A 22,724-nucleotide genomic window follows, 5' to 3' on the forward strand; every position below is an offset into this window, starting at 1 on the left:
AAACGAACCCACAGCCTCAGCAGCACTGCACAGGGACTAATCTCCCCGAGCCCCCACTCGCACTGCCGCCTGGAGATTAATTAACCCCCCAAACTACAGCACTTAGGCCAATCAGCCCCAACAATTCTACACGGAGACTAAGCCAACCAATCCAAACCTCGGTGTTATTGCATTAAAACCAATTTCCTGTCCAACGCCATGGAAGAGACATGTAAATCCTACCTGACGCTAGGACATGCATGTCCAGGAGAATACCACAACAAGGTCATGTAACAGGCAGCCGGCCTCATCCATTCCACCCTTGGCAGTGTCCCTTTCCCACTGGGAAGCCTCTCTGCGCCTTATAAGATCCCAGCCCTCGGACTGTTGCAGAGCTGACTGTGGAGTAAATCCCTTGACCTTGCTGAGGCGAGTTGTCTTTCTTGTACTGCTGCCCTACTAGCTAGGTGATGACCCCATAATGTTTGGGTGCCTGCAAGGAACTCTTTGTAGCAAAGGTCATCTGTTCCACGATGCTCTAGTACTGACCCAAGCAGACCTCATTGACCTCTATTAGAAAATCAGCCTCGGTTTAACTCAAAATCAATCTAGTTACATCTGTGCAACCCCCTAATATAGACGCACTGAAACGGCTTTCATTGCGCCTTGGCTGAGTGCAATAATCAGTCTGGGGCAGACTGCACAGCTGCACCGAAGTCCATGGGAGTTTTGTCATTCACGTCTATAGATGCAGGATCAAGCCTTTAAACTCGTGTAACACGATGGATTTTAGCTACACTGGACTTTATCACAAGGCCCCAGTCACCTGCTATAACGACTAGACAACATTCCCTCTCCTCTTGCTTCTCTAAGATAGCGATCAGTTCTCAGTAATGCATTATTTTGTCAGATCTGATAACTGGAGATTAGTGACAGATTATCTTTAATTTTAACAACTCTTGCTGTTGTCAGATTCTTCCCTTCCCTGCTGGCATGCTGTAATTGACTGCCTCCTCTTCCTCTAGCATGACAGATGATTTGACCCTTCTTGTAGCATAGCACTGAGGCTAAATACATGGATATGCCAAGGTTATTCCCACTCCGTGCTGTGCTTGGTACTGACTCCCTTGATGGTACAGTAATGGCACTAATTGACTCCCCACAACGCTCAATGTTTCTGAAGTTTAATGTACTGGAAGATTACTAGGATTCTCAGATCTTTTCTCTCTCAAATGCAGATGCCAAGGTAATTTTAATCATTATATATATATATATATATATACATACATATATATATGGTTATTTATATATACATAAAGAACCACCAACAAAATCTCTTCAATACACCTCAGAAAACAATCAGATACCCTATCCACAACTGGGTAAAACGGCCTTGTGATTAAGACCCTGAGGATATGTTTACACAGTCTGTGGCAGCGAGCCTCCCAGCCTGGGTCGACAGACTCAGGCGTGTGGGTCTCACTCCACCATGCTAAAAATAACGGTTTGGAAAGAGCTTTGACGTTGCTTCTCAGGCTGAGGCTCGGCTCTGAGGCCCACCCCCTACCCTAGGCTTCAGAGCCCGAGCTACATCTTGAGTTGCAGCGTCTACATGGCTACATAAAGTGAGTCCCACACGCCTGAGTCTGTGGGCCCTGGCTGGGAGGCTTGCTGCCATGGGCTGTATAGATGTACCCTGACTAGACAAGGACTCAGGAGACCTGGATTCAACTTCTGGCTCTGCTATAGACTCCCTGTGTGGCCTGGGGCAAGTCACTTAATCTAGTTTCCTCCTCTGTAAAATGGGGATAATTGCCCTTCCTTTGTCTGTCTTGCCTATTTAGATTGTAAGCTCTTTTGGGCAGGGACTGACTGTTACCAGGTGTATGTACACTACCTACCATACTCAGGCCATGACCTCTGTTAGGGCCTCAAGGCATTACTGTGATACAAATAATGTGCATCCAGACAGGGCAGCTGAACCTGCGAAGAACAAGACAGCAGCCTTGACTGCATCCCTCCTTAACCTCCCTGGGCAGACAAGGTCTCTTGACTTCGCTGCCCCACAAAGGAGTTATCGTAATGTGGGACACCAACACAGGTTTATCATCTCCATAGAAAATGGCCACCAGCTCACATGAGATGAGCCTGGTGTTCCAGTCCCACTCCTTCAATCCCTTAAATTCCCCTGGTTGACAGGGATCGGCACTAACGAGCCTGAGCTTCCCAACCCCTTAAAGCACAAGGTGACAAAACACCACTCAAACGAAGGATTTTCATGACATGCCTTTTCGGCGGCTCCCCGCAGGCCCAGCAGGTGATGCCAGGGAGAGATGACATGGTGAGACCGTTCTGTAATCTTCTGAGGCAACAAGCTCCCCCCGCCCCCATCTTTACCCCTGCAACTAGGGACCAGGGTAAAGCTGGCCTTGAACATGCCTTGAAACAGCTAGGCACCTCCAGAGCAATGAAGGTGGATTTCCTCTGAGCTCTGATTAGCAAGCAGCGTCCTGCTGAGTTCATTCATCACACACCCCAACAAACACACTTCTCATGCCTGAGAAAGAGAGTTTGCATTTGAAGAGCCTTGTTGATGCTAACAGGTAGGGGAGGTTTCCCGCAGGAGACATAATTAGGCACTTGGCAAACGGCTCCTTATCAGCCCAAAGAGGGGGAGGGGGGATTAGAATCCCTTGCAGAACAGAAACTTGGAGGTTTCAGAGTAGCAGCCATGTTAGTCTGTATCCGCAAAAAGAACAGGAGTACTTGTGGCACCTTAGAGACTAACAAATTTATTAGCGCATAAGCTTTCGTGGACTACAGCCCACTTCTTCGAAACTTGGAGGTGGCTGCACAAATCTGCCAGGCCTGCTGCTTCTAAAGGATGCTGGAAGACCCCTGTTTGCAGGACAGTTTGCTCACAGCCACTGAATGTCTAGCATGCACAGAGGGGCTGGCAGGTAACACGTGGAGGGCCACCTATTAAACCTGCATGACTAACAGTCACACGTGACAAACCTGTGGGTCTCTCTGGCCCACTTCCCAGCTGGGGAGACCCCAGCCCACTCGCCAGCTAATGTGACCATCCCTGGTGCCATCCTGGTCCATCTCCTAGCCAGGGTCCCCCCTGCCTACTCTCCCCTTGGGGCAACCTCTGCCCACTCCCCAGTTAAGGCAACATTCCCTCCCCGCAGCCCACTCCCCAGCCAGGGTGACAACCCCCATGCCCAGCTCATTCCCAGGACCCGTTCCTTAGCTGGGACAATAACCTCCAGGAGTTGTCTACTGAGGGCCTAATCCTTTGCTAAGAGCCTCCCATGAGGTGCTGAGTACCATCAGACTCTAAGGAAGTCCATGGGAGACAAGGGCACTCATCCCTTTGCAGGATCGGGCCCAGAACCCTCACCAGAGGCTGGGGCGGGGAGTCGGTAGGGAGGAGCACAGGTCCTGAGGCAGCTGCTTAGCCATTTATATGCTAAAAGGGCTTGATGGGTTGAAGTGGCGGTAATTACAGAGGGTCTCTGATCTGTCAGCTCATCTGCATCTCATCAGCATACCAATTAGGCACCCTCCTGCCATCCCCAACACTATGTTAAGGCATGGAGGCCTTTTTGCACATAAGTGGATAATTAGACACACCCACTCAGGGAGGGGATGTGGTGTCTCCTGGAGGTGAGGCTGTGAAGATTGGTGAGTTCTAATCCCAGTCTTGCCATTAATTCCCCATCCTTCCTCTCCTAGGGGGTCACCTACAACACATATCCCGTCTTCCCCCTTTTAAATCCCAGTCCCCAGAGTTTAATCTAAACCCCAGAGAGATGCTACAATGCTTTATAAAGGGTGGGCAGGGGAGAGAAAGCAAAAAGAAACGTACAAAGTCAGCCCCTGTCAGATCTCCAGATCCCAGACACACGCTAATGAGCTTCTGCCTTATCAGGCATCTCGTGATCAGAGGGCTCTCGTACAGCTGGGGAAATATTTCCACAAGCAAAACTAAATACGGAAATGCGTTCAGTGCATGACATAAATATATTAAAAGTTAAACACATAATGCCCTGGCTCTCCTGCCCAAAAGCAACGAGGAGTTTGAAAATCGGAGAGTCTCTAATTTGTTTGCTCGCTGGATCAGCTTCAACTTCTGGTGAATTTTCTCTCAAAGCTGATGAGCTGGAAGCCCCTGTGGCTGAAAGAGACAGACATGGGCAGGGAGCATGAGCCTGTTAAAAAGGCAACAAGGATGCTTCAAACAACACTAGACAGAAGTCAGCTAATTTGACCCTTGGGAGCAGTTTGTCCCCAGGACACAAGTGTTTGCTCCTGACTGGTGGGTTTACTTAAACGATTTCTAACTATTCATTTATTTATTCAATATCTAATAATATGGGAATTTCTCCCACGGTTGGCTGAGAAGAGGAAAATTGGAGAATAATCAGCAGCCCACTAGAGCTATTCTAATCTCTAAGCCTTATACTGCTGCTGGGGTTGGAGGGCCCTTGATGCCCACTTGAAAACCCTGAGAACTGAAGGCATGCTCAGCACCTTGCAGGATCCAGCACTGGATTTCAGAAACCTGGACCAGCACCTCCTACTTGGGTGAGAGGTACCCAGCTGGGCAGGAACTGGGCTTCATGGTTGGAGGGGGTCCAGATGAATTGGTGAGGCTGGTGGGCTGGGATGTTTCATCTGGGAGGAAGACATGTTTTGGGGGCCTGAAAGGGAGAGCCTGAGCATGGGGCAAGCAGGGTATAAGAGCCTGCTTGGAGGGCTTGTAACTTGGGTGGATCTGGGCCCTGCTTAACCTTAATATGCCCTCTGGGCAATGGCCTGACCTCCAGGTAAGAGGTGCAGGTTGGGGCTGCCTCCTCCAGCTCAGAGGTAGAGGCCCAGCTGAGGAATTATGCTGCCACTGGAATACAAACCAGTATTGTGCAGAATAAGGTCACCTGGACAGGCTTTTGACAGGGGATGGTTTATTTAAGGCCACCACACATTGAGACCAGGCAGCCAACACCAACAAAGCTTTCCATTGTCCAGGTGCTTTGTCAGCATAACCTGTAATAATTGATCACCTCTTGCAGGTGGGCTGTTTGCAAAGCTTAACTCCAACAGGATACCTCTGAAAAGCAGGCCACTTACTTAGCTGCCTATGGTGCATAACCTGCAGTAGAAAAGGTTGCCTTTTTTGGCTCCACCTATTGCTCCCAATGGACTGGGATTTTCAAGAATGCACTTATTCTTCAAGGCTCTGGTGGGATCTTTCATGAATCCCATTCCCTTTGTGCTGTGCTATCAGACTCTCCCCATTGGACATTCCACGCACGTTGCTTGGTTGGGATTGGTCATGTAAGTCACACAGCACCATCTCTGTTTCTGGCTGGGTGTACTTAGGAGACAATGGCAGTGAACAGAAGTAATTCAAGTAAAAATTTGGTCTGTACAATCCTTACGTCTGGTGAGGGTTTGTGAGATAGAAGAACCCAGCCTGACTTCCAGGGGGAAGTCTGCAGCACTGGCCATTAGGGAAAAGCGAGGCAAAGCATTTCGCTACTTGGAAACCAAGCAAGCTTGATCTGGCATCATTGATACACAAACAGGGAACCTCGGGATGCCTCTTATCCAGTCACTGCTCTTCATGCAGAACTGCTCTTTGCACCTTGATATTGTATTGCAGCAGCATGTTTAAACACTGTCATCTGCAGGCAGACCCTGGGTGTGTGGAACATGTGACTGGACCATTTACTAGCTTTGTTCAACAAATAGAAAGTTATTTTGCATCATGGAAAATGAGTCTGCCTCCAAACCCTAAAAGAGAGACAAGGTGGGTGAGGGGATATCTTTTATTGGACCAACTTCTTTTGGTGACAGAGATGAATTTTCGAGCTCCACGGAGCTCTCTAATATCCTGCGACCAAGACGGCTACATCACCCTTCCAAACCCTACAAGTGATTGCCCACTGATGGCAAAATCTTTATCGTGTCAGTCATTCTCCAGGAGCAGGAACACAGCTGTAAGACTAGCCGGGATGTCCATGCAATCAAAACTGCACTGCAGCGCTCTCAGCAAAACACAGATTCAGAAGGATCTGCATATTTATGGCAAAACTCCCCCTCACATTTAAAATGTATTAAAAAATATAGCAATCATGTTGGTTTTTAAAGCCATTTTGCTCCCCGGCTCCTGCCTAATGGCTACTCTCGTTAGCATGGACGGGTTTGGATCTGTCACTTTTGTTCATAACAAATGGGACTAGGGAAATGGCTAAAAAGGGCACTGATGCTGTAAGAGACCTCTCCGTGTGGGAAGTGACGTCCCATTTCGCCGCTCACTCAGAGGGAGCTGAAGGCAGTGTCAAAGCAGAGCTGTCAGGTAGAAACTGGCAGGCAACATTCCAGCCACGGCTAAAAGTAGCCGCTGCAACAACATAAGCACTTCCCTGAGGCCAAGTCCCAGGCAGAGATGGGTAAGATGTCACTGCTTTTGTTCTGTGTTGGGGCACTTCCAGCTGGCAAACCTCTGGACAAGGGGTGGTCTCTGAGACCAGGGTTCTTTCCACTGGGCTGATCTGTAACTTCCCAGTGAGCTGCCCAGATTGGAATATTAAAGGTGAAACCCCAGTTCCGAGGCTCCCTAGTCTGCTTCATATATCAGATTTGCTTTCTCCCAGAAAACATGACCTCCATGGAGCTGCTTCATCCAGTCCTACAGAGCCTGGGCCAAGTTGCAAGCTGGTGTAAGCAGGTTTAGCTCCATCAACTTCATCATCCTGCCTGAATTTGGCACCTGGCTTCCACCACTGTCCTCCTCTCTGCTCCACCTGACAATCTTGCCATTGTGGGACTGAAGATCTTGCCATGTGGCATGGCCTTCCTCTGGAATCTCTCCACCTCCTTGCAAACCTCAGCTGAAATCCCCCTTTGCTCTCCAGGCTCGCTCCTAAATAAACATGCACTTCTTTATTATTTATTAAAAATAGATAGGTGTGAAATAGAGGCAGTGTGACCTAGTGGCTAGGGCACTGAACAGAGAACCAGGTTCTATTCGTGGGTCTGCCACTGGCCTGCTGGGTGATGTCGAGCAGTCATGTCCCCTCACCGTGCTTCAGTTTCCCCATCTATATTATGGGGATAATATATCTCATTTGTAAAGCGCTTTGAGATCTATCGTTGTAAGGTTTCTTGCACCTCACTAGACACATTTGGCGCTGGCTGTTGGAGACAGGGTACTCTGCTAAACGGACCATAGGTCTGATCCAATCTGGCAATTCCCATGTTCTTCATATGGTAAGGTAAGTCCCCTCCACCCTGTCCCATTTTATCTTCCTGCCAAAGTTAAAACGACAAGAATACCAATGTGGGAGGAGAAGAAAAACGAGCAAAAGAGAAGGGTTGAGTAACTAGTTCAACCACTAATGAATTAAGTGGTGGGTTCCGGCTCTGCTGCAGAACCAGGAGGTCCATAAAGAGAAACACAGAGACACAACACTGAATCTCTGTTGAAGGCTGGAAATACACCAATACCCCTAGTCACCACTGAGAGCAGCAAATGCACAGAATCTGCCGCAACTCATTGCTCCTTGGATCTTGCAATGACTCGGCAACCAAAGGGTCTGGTGTGAAGTCCCTTCGGGGAATGTCTACGCTGCAACTGGGACAGCACGTGTTTGCATTCCTGAGCTAGTTTTCATCGAACTAGCAGTGTGGCTGGGGCTCCCACCTGCTATGTAGACATACCCTCTGTGTCTGCGCATGGAGGGGGAAGCAATCTCACTGGCCAGTTTCTCCCCCCGTCAGCTTAAGGCTGTAGCAATCAAAAGGCCGACTCTGCAGGAGACATAGTGGCATCGGGTGACCACCAGGAGAGCACAAGAGAGTGAACCAGGGTTGAGTTGAGGGCCGCTGCACGACAACAGCAGAGGAGGCGGGGATGAGCGAGCACTGTGCTGCAATCACAAGAGAGTGAACGAAGGGCAGACCAAGTGTCAATGCAAGAGCATGAGAGAATACGATGCATTGAATATGCCAAGGACTAACCACTTAAGGGACTGGAGGCTGCAGATGTCTCATGCATGACACAGATTCTATAATTCAATCAAAAAAAGTCACTATCAGCTGGAAGGATGAAGTGCTTCTTGCAGAAAAGGAAGCAAGCGTGGATCAGTGCTCCAGGTGATTCGGATTCTGGTAATTCCACCGATCAGTTAGTCTGCTGGGAGCCTTTCCTGGTGCACTAACCAGCCTCTGCTCAGGCTGAAACGAGACTCCTTTTGCTCTGCATTTGCCCGATTATCCTCCATCTTCAAGAGAGTCCAGCCAATGGGGAGGTACCAAGTGTGTGTGGGGGGGTTCACCTACTGTTGGTAGGAGTCATCTCCTCTATGGGGCCACTCTTAAGCCACCCCTGCCCAGGTGCCCATAAAGACTCACTGGCCAAAATGGCTTGCCTAAAGTTAGGCTCCTAAATCCTTACTGAGGCCCATCAATAGAAGTGGGCTGATTTTCAAAGGTGCTGCTTTCCTGCAGCTCATAGTGACTCCAGTGGGATTTGTGGGTGCTCAGCACTTCTGAAAGCCTGGCTGCTTATATAGGCACCCAGGTTTGAAAATGAATGAAAGTCAGACTGTGCCCCAACAGAAGGGAATGGTCATACAAGCAATACACAGGGAGGAGAACAGTAGCTAGCCCCCATCACCAATACAGGAGGTGGTGCAGGGTAGGGAGGAAAACAAACAATGGGAGGGATTGGCGAGCAGTTTCAGGCGATGATTATTACAGCTAGTCAGGAACCAGAATGTCTGTTCCATGGGAAATTCTGATACTTGGGGGAGGGGAAAAAAATCTTTCCCAATTGGAAGAAAAGGCTGAAATTTCAAAATTTCCCACAAAAGGAAAATCCCCCAAAGCTTTGATTCAGTCGGAACCACTGAAACATTTTGTTTCAATGTTATCGTTTTGATTCATTTTATTTAGTCGACTTTCATAGTCCAGTTCAAATCGACTTTTCGTTTTGAAAGTTTTAAATACATAAAAAATGGCCACAATCAAAAACGACATGTTTCCATTGACCCAAACTAAATAAAGGTTCAGATTTTTGATTCACAAACATTGTGGAGACTTTTATTTTTCATCCTGATTTGGGAGGGGGAAAATTTTGACATCTTGAACATTTTCACAGGATGGGAAAACCATTTCCCAGCCTGCTCTAATAACAGGTCCTTTTCTTGGTTTAGCTGATGTCTCTTGACGATGGATTTAACTTAAACTGAAAAAGAAAAAAAGCCACTCATATAGGAAAATAAGAGTCCTTATTTTGTGGGTAAAACCAGTATAACTATACCTGTGTAACTGCTAAAACTTTCTCATGTAACTTTCCCCCAAATCATTTAGGGATAGGTTTAAGATTAACAGAAATAAACCACTCTTAATCTGAAATAAGTGTGTCCACAAAGCAGTATGCACCAGTTTAAACCAGTGCAAGTTTGTGTGTAAACATGGCCTGTGTGTGTATGTGTATCCAGGACATGCTTTGTAGGCACTGAATCTTATCCTCTAGGAGAGAGGGCTGCTGTCACACTGGGGCTGATGCTGGGTGTTGCTAGTCATGCTGCAGAGATGGTCCCTTAAGTCGGTAATTTAACATGCTTGGAGATGCCTTGGGGTGGTCTCTTCACAAAGGGGAATACAAGGTTTCACTGTAAACTTCCTTCTAAGCCATGAACAATGAGAGAGCTGCAGCTAAAAGCAGCATTGAGGTTGTTCCTTGCTAAGGGCCAGGTTGTGCAAGGCAAGGAGTACTCTTCACTCCCATTGACTTTAGGGGGAGTGGAGGTGGGGACGGGCTCTCAGCACCTCCTAGGAGGCACTCAGCACCTGGCAGGTTCAGACCCTAGGAAGAGGCCTGCAGGGCCAATCTTACCTGTCTGAAGCCACGTCGTGTGTACTGCAGGATTTTCAGGGCGTAGTTCGACCGCTGACCTTTGCTGTTGAATTCGATGTGGCCGGTGAGACCTTCCAATTCTACCTGTCCAAGAGAGAGTGAGTTACAGCACCAAATTGAGATCATTCCCCTTTATAGTCTTGAGCAGAGCCTGCGCGTGGCTGCTGTTCACCCAGTTAGCTAGGACAGAACTGTGGAGCTCTGACATCTACCCACGGGGATGGAGTATAAACAGTATTTCCATGGGACAATTCTAATTGCTTTCAGAATCCGCCTGGAGTAGAAATGAGACAGGGAAGAGGGAAAAATATCCCCAAACAAAACAAAGACTTGTAAGTTGCAAGGCTTCCAGAATTCCATTTCTCATGAAGGTTCCATTCATTACCTTTTTAGCCACGCCCCAGCCTGCCCTCCCCTGTAACCTCATTCCATCTCCATGGCCCCAAGGCTTCACACTGCTCAGCGGCAGAAGTGAGTATTTAATTGTGTCACATTGAAATAGGTGGCTGGGGATTCTGTGGCAAACCGTGCCATGCCATTGCACTGCACGAAGCTTGTGTTAACAGGGGGTCACATTGCAAAGAGTCCCATGACGAAAGTCAAATCCCACACAGCGGATTTAAATGCTGCTTAGTGCTGCTCAAGCACCTTGTCAGCAATGAGTCTAAGTTAATGATACAAGATGCAGGAGAAGCTCTGTCATTTTGGGGTTTCGGGCGTTTGTGTGAACATTTGATTAGGGATGGGGCAATGAGGTGGTGTTTAAATCAGGAGTAGGTTAAGATGTGTGTGGTGGGGGGGAGGGGTCAGATGTCGAGACCAAAACCACATCACTGAGTCTTCTACCATCTTGGGATGAAATCCCATGAGAATAGCTGTTCTCATGAGATTTTAGCTGCATCCAAAGCAGAACCAGAAAAAAATGTTCAAACTGGAGCCAAAAAAAAACCCACGTCAAGTTCACTTCTGGGACTTCAACTTGAAACTCTCGAGGAATCTGAGGGGTTCAAACCTGGGGTTCTGTTTTGACCCGTATTACTTTTGATCTATATGAGTTCACAACACCCTAAGTTCAAAAAAGTCCAACTCATCCACCCCCGCAGGAGAAACTCATCTACAATATCTGAGAGACTAACAAATTTATTTGGGCATAAACTTCATCAGATGGGTTTCAGCCCACGAAAGCTTACGCCCAAATAAATTTGTTAGTCTCTAAGGTGCCACAAGGACTCCCCATTGTTTTTGCTGATACAGACTAACACGGCTACCACTCTGAAACCTTACAATATCTGAGCTTCTCCTGGTTGCAAGGTGGGACCATAAATCAGCTCAAGTTCACTTGAAACTGGGACGTAGGGAACATTCACAAAGCTTAGCCCGGCTTAATTTAAAAAGTTTGCTGATCTTTGTGTTTGCAACAAAGCCTGAAAGTTGGTGAATTTCACGTAGTTCCTAGGCCGGTTACAAACATTTCTCTCATGGCTGTTCCCTTCATTCACAGCGCTACCTTCAAACAGGTTGGTATCCTGCGCTTTGACTGCAGGGGCATCATCTCACACACGTTCACATGTGCATGTCTTTTACTCCTGGCACCTAGGGCGCGGATACAGATAAATCAGCAAACTTCAGTCACTTCTCACCATTCTCAGGTAGTTCATCAAGCTGGTGCCATGTTGCCAGATCTGTGCGGATCCACAGGACAGTGGTTTCACACCAATCTCCTGGCTCCGGTTTAGCTCCTGCACTGCTGTCACCACGGCATAAACGGCATCAAACAACAAGGCAGAGGAGAGCTGTGGACAGGAGAGAGAGAGGTGGGAGCTCAGATGAGCAACACCAAAGGTTGGAAAATTAAATAAGACCCAACCTGCACTTACTGAAGGAACAAGTCCATTGTTTCTGCCATACGTGTGCACACAATTACACACACATTGTAAAATAAATCTACACACCCATACAGTACACCAGTGGAGAAGCTTACATCTGCTCACACACGCTACAACGACTCCATTCAACACCATGGAGCTACGGTTACCCTACCATCTCTGTCATGCCTTGAGTTACCTCGCCTCACATCCCATTCACGGTCTGAGCTGGGGTTAGTGAGAAGGAGCTAGACAAGGCATCTGAGCCAGATTGCCCAGTGCCCTGTGCCTTAGGCAGTTACTCATGCTTGTGCAAAGCGAGCATAAAATGCTACCGTTCTGATTTGGTACAGAACTAGATAAGTTCATGGCAGATAGGTCCATCAATGGCTATTAGCCAAGATGGTCAGGGAGGCAACTCTATGCTCTTGGTGTCCCTAAACCTCTGACTGCCAGAAGCTGGAGTGGACGACAGGGGATGGATCACTGGATAATTGTCCTGTTCTGTTCATTCCCTCTGAAGCATCTAGCACTGGCCACTATCGGAAGACAGGATAGATGGAGCATTGGTCTCCAGTATGGCCTTTACGTTCTTAGGTGTGAGTCATTGCACAAGGGCAGGGTAGCAGAGAATCAGGCCCATAAACTCCTTTAATCATCATTCTTTTGGCATCTCCACGTCCATTGTTGTGGTAGGCGTAACTCATGTTGCCATTCCTGATTCGAGTCCATTCCTTGGACTTCCTCCTCCTCTTCTCATGCTTATTACCTTACCCTCCATATCTTGGGTAGTTTCTTCTTATTGCCCTTCGCATCCTTGCTTTCCTCCCTTCTGCTCTTATCTGCTTCCCTTCTCTTCTATGTCCTCCAGTCCCCACACTGGCCTCTTAATCCCTTTACCATAATTATCTGGTCCCCTTTTCTACTGCCGGTCGTCCCTCTAAAAGAATTATTGCTATAGGAGATTTCAGAATCCATATTGACTGTCCCCTCTTCGACCCACTTACTTCTAATCACTTCTATTTACCATCTTGTCTCATGCGGAGCGTTACGTTCCCTGTGCACAATTGTTTCGATGTTTTTGATCAAGTTAACAACCGGTCATTTTCTCTCTCCTCTTCATTGTTATGACTAAGATTTCACTTTCAATTATCGTCACTTCCTGACTGCATTGGCACTTGGTTGCCACATCTCATTACTGTCAAAGCTCCCTTTTCCTGCCTCTCTCTTCAAAGAGTCTCTGCTGTACCGTTGCAGCATCCAACAACATATTTGCTCTTTAGCTGGTTGAGGCTTCCCCCATATGTAGACATTTACAGTTCAACTATATCTACCGCTCAGGTTCCCCACTGAGCCTGGACACATTTATTCACTTCCCAGTAACCCAAAGGGGGGACCGTCTTGTTAAGCAGACGCTTTGGCTTCCACCACCTTATCTGTGTGAATAAAGTGAGCCAGATTTAATCCACTAGGGCTTGATCCTACCCATGCTGAAGTCCACAGCGAAAGTCCAATGGACTTCAAGGGTCTGGTATCAGGTTGTTAATGAGCAACTCAGGGCTTTGAAACGTACACGCAGACACTATGAAAAACTAACGCTGCCACCCTTAGTGCTAGCAAACCCTAACCATCAGCTCTAATAATGCCAGTAATCCCCAATGTCCATCTCCCACCCCTCAACGTCTCTCACATTTGTTCTATCAAGGTAGATGGAGCTCAGACAATTTGCTGGTATTTCTGGCATCACCCCACCTAATATGATGTCTAATTTTCTCCCTACTCTAGTCTGTGTATGTTCTGACCCCACCCTCCTCGCCACAGTATGTGAGCACTTTCCAGGAGCGAATCTAGCGACGTGAGTAGCAACCATTATGCGTGATTCGTACTTTTGGGATCTGATTGATCTCATCTGCAATAGTGATGAACCCTGTTGTCGGTACCGCTCTGCGACCAAAGCACTCTCCGACTATGGATTAACTGAGCTTCAAGCCATGCCTGGCGAGTCAGTAAGTATCATTATCTCCACTGTGCAGAAGAGTAAACTGAGGCACAGAAGAGGATGAGTGACTTGCCCAAGGACACACACGCGTTTGCGGCAGAGTTGGGAATAGAACCCAGGCAGCCTGATTCCCAGTCCCCCTGTCTGAACCATCAGATGCCATCCCTCTCTGCCTATCCCTTTGTGTTTGGCGATAAGTCTTCCAACTTTCTCCCTAGATAGTCACATCTGTGCTTAAGAATCCCCCTCCAGGGCTGCATTTTCCAGAGTTGTTAAAGGAGCGAATCTATCCTCCCTCCTCACCCCTATTGACTCAAACCATCTCCTTGCACTCCTAGCTCCATTGCTTGTTACTGCAACTAGGAATTCTCCATCCTCAACTGGCTGGGTGCCTTGGCTCCCGTTCAGCAAAGCACATATGCACATGCTTAACTTCATTGGGACTTACCCGTGTGCTTTGCTGTCTCAGGGTCCTTATCAGTAGCGACAGGTCAAATTCTGACCTGGTGCAAGAAGATGCAGCTCTGCTGACATCGGGAGTTTCTATCCCCTTACCCCAGCTCTGAAAACTGGCCCGTTGTCTCTGCTCGGGTTTTCATTTCCCTTCTCTTTAAGCAGCTAATGATCTCTTATTAGCTACTAAGCGAGAGGCTTGTAGATCTTAGTGAAGCATTTGACATTATTGATTGGAATATTTTACTCTTTAGCCTTAGACAATTTGCTGGTATTTCTGGCGTTACACTTCCCTTTTCAAACATGTCCTTTTTGGTTTGGTTTGCTGCCGGGGGTGACTTCTTCTGCTAAGGGGATCCTCCCCCATCCCCCAAGTCCTACACTTCCCTCTCTCTTGTCTCTACTTACAGCTTTCCTGGGAAGCACCCGATTTCCAATTCTAACGCTGTGTATCAGACCAGCCATTCCCTATCCACATGGGCTCAGAACTACGAGTCTATGCCAGTTTCATGATTTTGAGGGGCCTGAGTCAGGGCTTTTAAACCCTGGGGGACAGCAATTCTGCGACATGCACAAAAAGACGTCAGTACCCACCCTCAAACGTCTTCACCAGCTCCCCCCTTTATTTCACAAACGTGCCTTTAAAGCCCACTATGGACTTTCCCTATCCAAAATCATGAACTGTATTCTGCTCGAGTCCTCTCCTCGCTCCCTCTGCTCACCTAGTATCAGAATCCTCTATGCCACTTCCACTTCTTCCTATGCCTGTTGGTGCAAGAGCCTTCTCCTCCGCTGCTTCTGCCATCTGGAGCAGTCTTTTCTGTCTCTCTCTCCGGCTCATCAGCTCTCCGGCTCGTTTCAAACCTCAGCCAAACACAATATTGTCTCCCTCGCCTATGCCTCCTAATTGCTATTTCCGTCTGCCATTATTTATTTGTAAACTCCGTTAACTGTATTTAACTCAGTCAAGCAAATTGGGATACAGTTTGCATGGAAGACACTTGTGCAAAATTAAGATGCATTTCACCATAGCACAGCTGCTAGCCGATCGTTTGGTTCTTCCGACCACCCGGTTTAAAACTCATTCACTTTGGCTTCCCCAATCCCTCTCTCTTCTCCACCCCTTATCAAATCTCCTCCTCCTTTGATAAGAGTCATTTAAAAAAACCCACATGGCTTTTTTTGTTCTGACATTAAAAAAAAACATTAACACGTGTCTCTCGCTTTTGTGCATTCTTGATTTGTGCTGATCGTTGTCATTTTGTGCCACCTCTGTGGTGAACAGTGCCCGCGCAACACCGCATGTGAAAGTGCCAACGGTTTTGATAGTGGTTCCTACTCACATGATTGTGTGGGTGTAGGGGAGTAAAGAGCCTCCCCCCATATCTTGCAGGGACATCACTGCACGGCTGGGAAATCAGGGTAACAGCTCCCCAGATAGGGAGGAGGGGGATGGAGCGTGGGTAGAGTTGTGTTCTTCTATGTGTCATCAGCTGCATGAGGAGTGAGTATGGCGCACCCTGGGAGCAACTCACTTGCAAAGGGGCATGGAGCACCCAAAGCCATAGCTCCGCCCCCTTCAGTGTACAAGCCAGCTGGGCTAGCGGGGAGCACGCTGCATGTGTCACAAGTTACCCTCCCCCGCCCGGCACAAACAAAGCATTCCAGAATGCGCTACACCTTCCTGATGCAGGATGCCCTCGATTCTGCCCCCTGGCATGGCTCAGCTCCTCGCCGGCCGCAGCACAGGGCTGCGGCTAAAATCCCCAAATCTAGCCCTGTGGGGTACAGCTACAGAGCAGCTGGGAGGGAGCCCCCGAGCCTGGGTAGACAGTGCTAGCGGCGCTCGAGGTAGCACACTAAAAATAACAGGGTGGATGGTGCGGCTCCAGCGGAGGCTCGGGATAGCAACCCGAGCACGGACCCAGGAGATTGGGTGGGCCTGAGGGTCAGAGCTGCCACCCGAGCTGTGACGTCCACACTGCTCATTTTAGCATGCTAGCGTCCGTCTGTCTACTCAGGCTGGGATGCTGGCTTCCGGCTGCAGTGTAGACATATTTACAGAAACACAAAGAGATCCATCATAGTTTAAAGAGAAGATTTTTGTTTTATTTACCAAAATCTCTCACGTCAAGGCCATGTTTAAAGTCAAGCTGCTCTCCGAGGACTATAGACAGGTTTAGGAAGGGTGAAGGGGAGTCATTCTTGAAACATTGTCATCTGTATATTTGCCCCCAAACATAACACAGAGAATTAAAACCATTAAAATCCTGTGAAATAGACTTTACAATCTGGATTTCATTCAATGAAATAAACACTTAATTACAAACATCTGTTTCAGCCTAAATTCTAATTACCTAATCTAGCCATCTGTAATTTTAATGATTTTCTCTGATTTCTTTTCCTTGCAACGTGATTAATGAGAATGGCATTTGAAGAAGTAACTTCCCCCGCCCTTCCTTAGACTCTTACCCATCCCTAGCAAGAAAGCCCAGGGATTTCACAGCTTACACTTTACTGCCTGTTGAGTCCGGATGTTGAACTCCTTTCTTTACACAATCCCAGGAGACCTCAGCTCCCCTACACTACGGGGGGAAATCCCCAAATCCCGACGGAGACTTTCCCAAAAGCAGACCTGTCAGACATTAACTGTTTAAAACGAAAAACACAGAGGCCAATTCATTGTGCCATGATAATGCTCCTAGTGGGCAGAAGGGGAGAAAATAAGTGCGGTGCTTCTGACTTATGTCATCCTAACAACTCCTCTGTACCTGCCCTGCTGCCAGATGTCTGGCAGTGTTTAGTTCTTATCCCTGGGAGGCCGCATGGCTCGGGAATGAAGAATGATGCTCAGAGACCAGGGTGATGGAGGAACATGCCCACAGGGAGAACCTCTAGGTCACTAAACAGGACAGTTAGGGTGCACTTGTGGTTAAGACTCTGGACTGACACTTGGCAGACCTGAATTCTATTCCTGGCTCTACTACTGGGTCACCCTGTACCTCAGTTTTCCCATCTGTAAAATGGGGATAAAGACACTGACCTCCTTGGCAAAGTGCTTTGAGGTGAGAAGAGCTAGATATTATTATTTGATGTCTCTGGGTTTCATTTCCCCATCTGCAAAATGGGAACAATAAACCTTCTTTTCTCCCTTCCTTTAGCTCGACTATTTAGATTGCAAGCTCTTTGGGGCAAGGGCTGTCTCTTGCTTTGTGAACGTACAGTGCCTGGCACAATGGGGCTCTGCCCTCAGTTGGGGCCTGTATGTGCTACAATAATAAACTGTAATAATAGTGAGGTTGGTAATAGCCGAAAATCATAATAATCTCATAGGTGGTGGGGGGGATGTGACATAAACTGGTGAGTTTCCCTCCCGTCCCTGCTGGATTGGAGACCACACAGTGATTAACTGACATCAGGGCTAGCTATCTCAGTGGAGAGGATTAGGATCGAATGGGCTAGGGCGACTGATCTTCCTTCCCATGCCTCACCAGATCAGGAGTAAGCCCGCCGTGCTACTGAACCAGTTCTGTGCAGGAATCGAGCATCCAGCTATATTAATATGACAGCAATGGGGGCTTTAGACAGAGGCTCCCAATCCAGCACCATTAACCCCCCCGAAATACACTGAAAACGGTAAGTCGGGAGCTTCCTGGCCTTTGCATCTAAAGAGCTTTTCTGCTCATTCAGGGCCAACTGGAGGGAAGAAACCAGGATTATATTTTTCCCCTTCAGAACTTGGGTTTCTAGGGTTTTTTTGTTTGAAAAGCTTTATTTTTAATGCATCTCAACGGCCCCGCAGCTGTCGCCCAAGCAGGTGGCTTCCAGGGAGAGATTGCAGCAAGATTCGGCAAACCAGGCAGTGAGTTAGCTGCAGCCACCTGAGCTCGAGGGGTGGGGCGAGGATGTCAGGGAGGAGCTGGCTAGAACACCAAAGAGCAGCAGCTTGGCAGTAGTCGGGTGTGAACCAGGGCTGGCAGTTTGTGCCAAGCAAATGCAAAGTAGAGAGAACTCCTCGTTTGCTCGCGTAAGGTCAATTTGCAGTGAGACTAGTGGGACTTCCAGGAACGCTGGGGCTGCCTCAGGAAATGGAGGGGATTTTTTATTTCATTTGTCAGCACATACATTGTTTGGTCGCTGGCTTTTTCTCTCCCCGCCCAGATCTGGCAAAGCTGCACCGCAAACCTTCCAAGCTGGTTGAAGCCTTGCGGGGCAGATTTCAGCTGTGATTTGCAGCAGCATCTGGAGACACTGACGTATGCAAGGTAGCACCATCTAGGCCTAACCCAGCCCTTTGCCTTTCAGCTAAGCCCTGTGAGGCTCCTCCCTGAACCTCCTAGATTATCCAGGTTTCGTCTCCCAGCCCTTCTCCTACGGCTCTAATGGCATCTGCCTAACAGAGTTCCTTTAGCACTGGCAAGATTGAAGGGTCTCACCTTGCTACTTTCCAAAGCTGGAGGCTCTCTCATAAGTCACAGCAAGTTACCCCAATGCCACACCTGCCTCCTTTACTCACCTATGACGTCCTCCTGGTTCACATCTGTTTCTTTCTCCTGCCCCTGTGCCCCTGCTCTCCTGCTCTCTACTCTTGTCTCCCCTTCTCCCATCTCAGGGGCACGTACTTTATACAGCCACCGAGAAGCCTCCCTAAAACCCGAGCTTCCTCCTCCCCACTTCTCAACCTTTTAGTACCAGCCTCATGGCTTCTCCTCAGCTGAGGGGCTCTTTAGCTAGGTTCCATTAGCAGCTCTCCCATTCAGCCTCTCTCACCCCCACAGCTTGTCTCCTTTGCCCCAGCCACTTGCTGCCCCATTACAGGCTTCGACTGCCGTTCCAAGTGCACCGGTGGGGATTATTTTTACTTACGGCCGGCCCAGTAAAGGGAGCGTGATCACAGTTCTCCTGCCACGACAGGTTGAGGCTCTGGACAAACTCTTGGAAGAAAGCATGAGACTGGTTGAAGGTGGAAAATCCCAGGATGTTAACCCGGTCATCCAGAAAGCTGTCCAATTGCTGGAGCGAGAACTCCTAAAGCATCCCAGAAAACAGAAAAGAGCATTAGGAGACAGCGGCAGATACTTAAAGGCTCACAGTATGAATGAAGGGAGGGATGGCTCTCCAAGACGGCTGGGAGGACTTGCAGTTGGGGTTTACCACCTCTAGATTGACAGTTTAAATCCGCCAGGCCCAGGCAACTAGTAACCAAAAGTCAGCGTCATACGATGGCTGTTAATTGGCTGTGACGTGAAGGCGGGTGGATTCCTCTCTCAAGCTCTTAATGGGCACATGAGCTGAGCCCACCCCCACATGTGGCAAGCTGTGCAGAGGCCAAAGACTCGGTGGATTTTGGCACCTCCCTTCTCATTCCCTTGCGGTGGGTGCTCCGGAGCAGAGCTGAAGCCCGCTGGTAAGAGGGAAGCTTGTGTTGGTCTGGGGAAGGATGAAGCCACATTCCCAGCAGCAGTGCTTAAGTAAAGCACAGCGATCTCATGCCCGAGAAGCATGGTTAATACAATGTCAAACTGAGTGCCGAAAAGGGAAGTGCCGTGCCCAGCTGGGCCACAGGGGTGCCATTCTGTGTGGCCCCCTCTGGCACAGCAGCATCACCCCTCTGCGCAGTAAGAGAACCAGTGCGATGTGAGGGCTAGTGAGGGAGAGACTGGAGTCTTTCAACTGAATGGGTAAACTGTTAGGACAGTCAGAGAGAAGCCTGATCCAAAGGGGTCGGAGTTCTGTATGCGGCCAAGAGCCCAGCTCAAGGAGGCACCAAGGCTCTTGCAGCAAAGTTTTCTCTCCATGCAAATGTTTCTGTTCCTGTATATTCCTCCCAAGCCCCCATGGCACCTGCCCCCACCCAGGCAGTATCTTTCTGCAGACTAATAAAGACCCTTGGCATCCAGGCCCGTCACTCTGGCACATTTAGGGCTACATCCACTCCAACAATGGCTCCCCTAATTCCGCAAACTGCTTTGATGGAGAAATGCAGTCCTGGACCAGCCCTCCCTGCTAATCTCCTCCATGGCTTGCTTCTCCAAAAGGCCCAAGGGATCGCTGCACTTTTCAGACAGAGAGAGGAACCCAAGCCGCAGAACTGCTCCTGTCCCTAGAGAGATCTGTGACCACACTCAGTTTCCAGGCTGCAGCACTCATCTGGGAATCACAAGTGTTCCCTGCTATGGCTGAGAGCTCCAGACAGATACAGTGCAAGGTATACAGTTGTCCATCGAAACCGAGGGAGGATTTCCAGCCCTTCTGGGGTGACAGACTACGGCAGCCCTTGTCTAGATGGAACTTATGCTATTTCATTACCTCCTGTTTCTAGCTTCTGCAATAACCATTAACTGGGCTCCGGCCCGGGGTGCAGATACTGCTGAGTTGATCCCCAAGGACCATTGCTGCCACTTTCCAGATAGGCAATTTCAGGGGTTTGCTCGATGTTATAAATGGGACTTTCATTTAAACATAAAACCAGTTTAACCAGTCCCACTGCACAGGGCCAGCCTGGATTGTCTCCACCTGCGAGTCAGAGGGAATTTGCTTGAAGCCCTACTTCTTCAGGCACACGGGAATCAGTTGGAGGGGAGGGTGCGACCCAAGGCCCTTGGTCCTTGTGATACTGGGGAGAGGGTAAGATGGGAGCAGGGCAGGTGGTCTTGCGATTAGAGCCAGAGACTGGGAGTCAGAAAGCCTCTGGTCTATTCCTAGCTCTGCTACTGGCTTGCTGAATTAGCTTAGTCAAGTCACTTTACCTCGTCTGTGCCTCAGTTTGCCCATCTGTAAAGGGGAAAATACCACCTCCTTCACCGAGCTTGTGACACTTCATTGATGAGAGCCCACTGGGATCCTCAGACGGAAGTTACTAGAGAACTTTTTTACTTAGATTATAAGCTCTTTAGGGGCAAGGAACATCTTTTTGTTCTGTGTTTGTACAGTGCCTAGCACAACGGGGCCCTGGTCCATGGCTGGGGTGCTTAGATGCTCCAGCTAGACTAATAACACATAAAAATAAAGGCAAAGCAGTAGAGCTTTATTCCATTGATACCCACAGGGGAAGCAGCGGTACCAGAAAAACCTGGGGGAGTTTAGTTCTCCTTGGGGGATACAGGTGCCTTCTTTCTTTCTTTCTTTCTTTTTGCTAATTGCTAAAAGGTAGATAGAAGGCAGTGGTTACACGTTTGGAAGCTGCCAGATACCCTTTCCCTCCCATCACTAATATGAATTCCCTCTTGCTTTGTGGAACAGGAGTTTTCAGCCAGTCCTGCCCTTTGTGTGCGTGTGCGCATGGGAACAGTATGTCATTGAGTCAAAGATGTGGAATTACAAGGCTCCTCCAGCGCGGTGAACTCCTAGGAGGATGAGATTCGACACAGGATTAAGTGTCTTTTGGACTCAAATGCATGAACGTTAGGTAACATGAAATTGCCTGTGAACTATTGATGCATTTGACTGATATTATCCTCCTGCCTCCCTGACAGGTTATCCATTTACTCAGTGCACCCGTCAACCTGCAGAACAAGGGCAGATGGCTAATGAGAGTCAGGGCCTGAGGAGATTCTGTATGCAGACGGTGTGGCGAGCAGCATGCCGCCACCAGAAAACTACACCCTCCCCACAGCTGGAACCATGGGCAGGAAGGCAAAATGTTTGGGACACAATGGACCCAATCCTGAGAGGTGCCCTTAGCGCTTGCTGGCTTTGTTGTGTTGGTGGGGAAATTGAGGCACATGTTCGCAGTGCTGGCAGATCTCCAACTGAAGTCAACGGGAGCTACAGGTGCTCAGGACTCATGAAAATCAGCCCCTTTAAGGTGTCTTGGGATGGACCTACCAAAAATGGAGGCATCCAAAAATCAGTGGATTTTAAAAAAAAACAACTGGCTTCTCTGACATTGATTTGAGGGCGTTCAGCACCTTGCAGAATTGGTCCCCTAGTACCCAGCTTTTATCTAGCACTTTTCATCTGTAGATCCCAAGCCACTCTGTAAAGGAAGTCAGCCTCATTATCCCCCTTTTACAGACAGGGAAACTGAGGTACACAAAGGTTATGTGACTTGTCCAAGGTCACCCAGTGGCAGAGAATTGAAGCCAGATCCCCGAACACCAAATCAGCGCTCTATCCACTAGGCCTCACTGCCTCCTTTGATGACTAGCCCGTAGGCGCCTGCTGACAAAACAGAGAGACAAATTCGCTCCAATTAATGTTAACCAAAGACTTTTCCAGCTCAAATTATGTTAACACTTTTCACTACATAGCTCTCTCTCTTTTTCTAGGCTAACCTCCAGCTGTTAAAAAACAAGTCTCTGTTTATCCATCACATTCAGAAGGCACCCATCACCATGGCATCTGGGCACCGAATGGCCTGTACATATGCAGATGCCCGCCCAGCCACCCTGCCTCCCCCTGGCCGCACCTCCAACCCCAGCCACCTCTCAGAAAGGTTTTTCTGCAGCTGTTCTCATGAAAATTCTATGCACCCAGGTCACAAATAAGTAAA

General features: G+C 48.5%; 1 protein-coding gene across 3 annotated transcripts in view; it reads right to left on the reverse strand.

Annotated features, from left to right (window-relative positions):
- GRIK4 (glutamate ionotropic receptor kainate type subunit 4) overlaps positions 1–22,724 on the reverse strand; it is a 315,293-nt gene that overhangs the window by 44,226 nt on the left and 248,343 nt on the right. For all 3 annotated transcript variants that reach the window (XM_034754418.1, XM_034754417.1, XM_034754416.1), the window contains exons 8-10: positions 19,097–19,258; positions 11,554–11,706; positions 9,893–9,997 (exon numbers count right to left, since the gene is read on the reverse strand). In XM_034754418.1, the coding sequence (XP_034610309.1) occupies positions 9,893–9,997; positions 11,554–11,706; positions 19,097–19,258 (420 nt within the window). The remainder of the gene's footprint in view (positions 1–9,892; positions 9,998–11,553; positions 11,707–19,096; positions 19,259–22,724) is intronic.

This window comes from Trachemys scripta, chromosome 21, assembly GCF_013100865.1.
Source record: "Trachemys scripta elegans isolate TJP31775 chromosome 21, CAS_Tse_1.0, whole genome shotgun sequence".
NCBI classification, from domain to species: Eukaryota; Metazoa; Chordata; order Testudines; family Emydidae; genus Trachemys; species Trachemys scripta.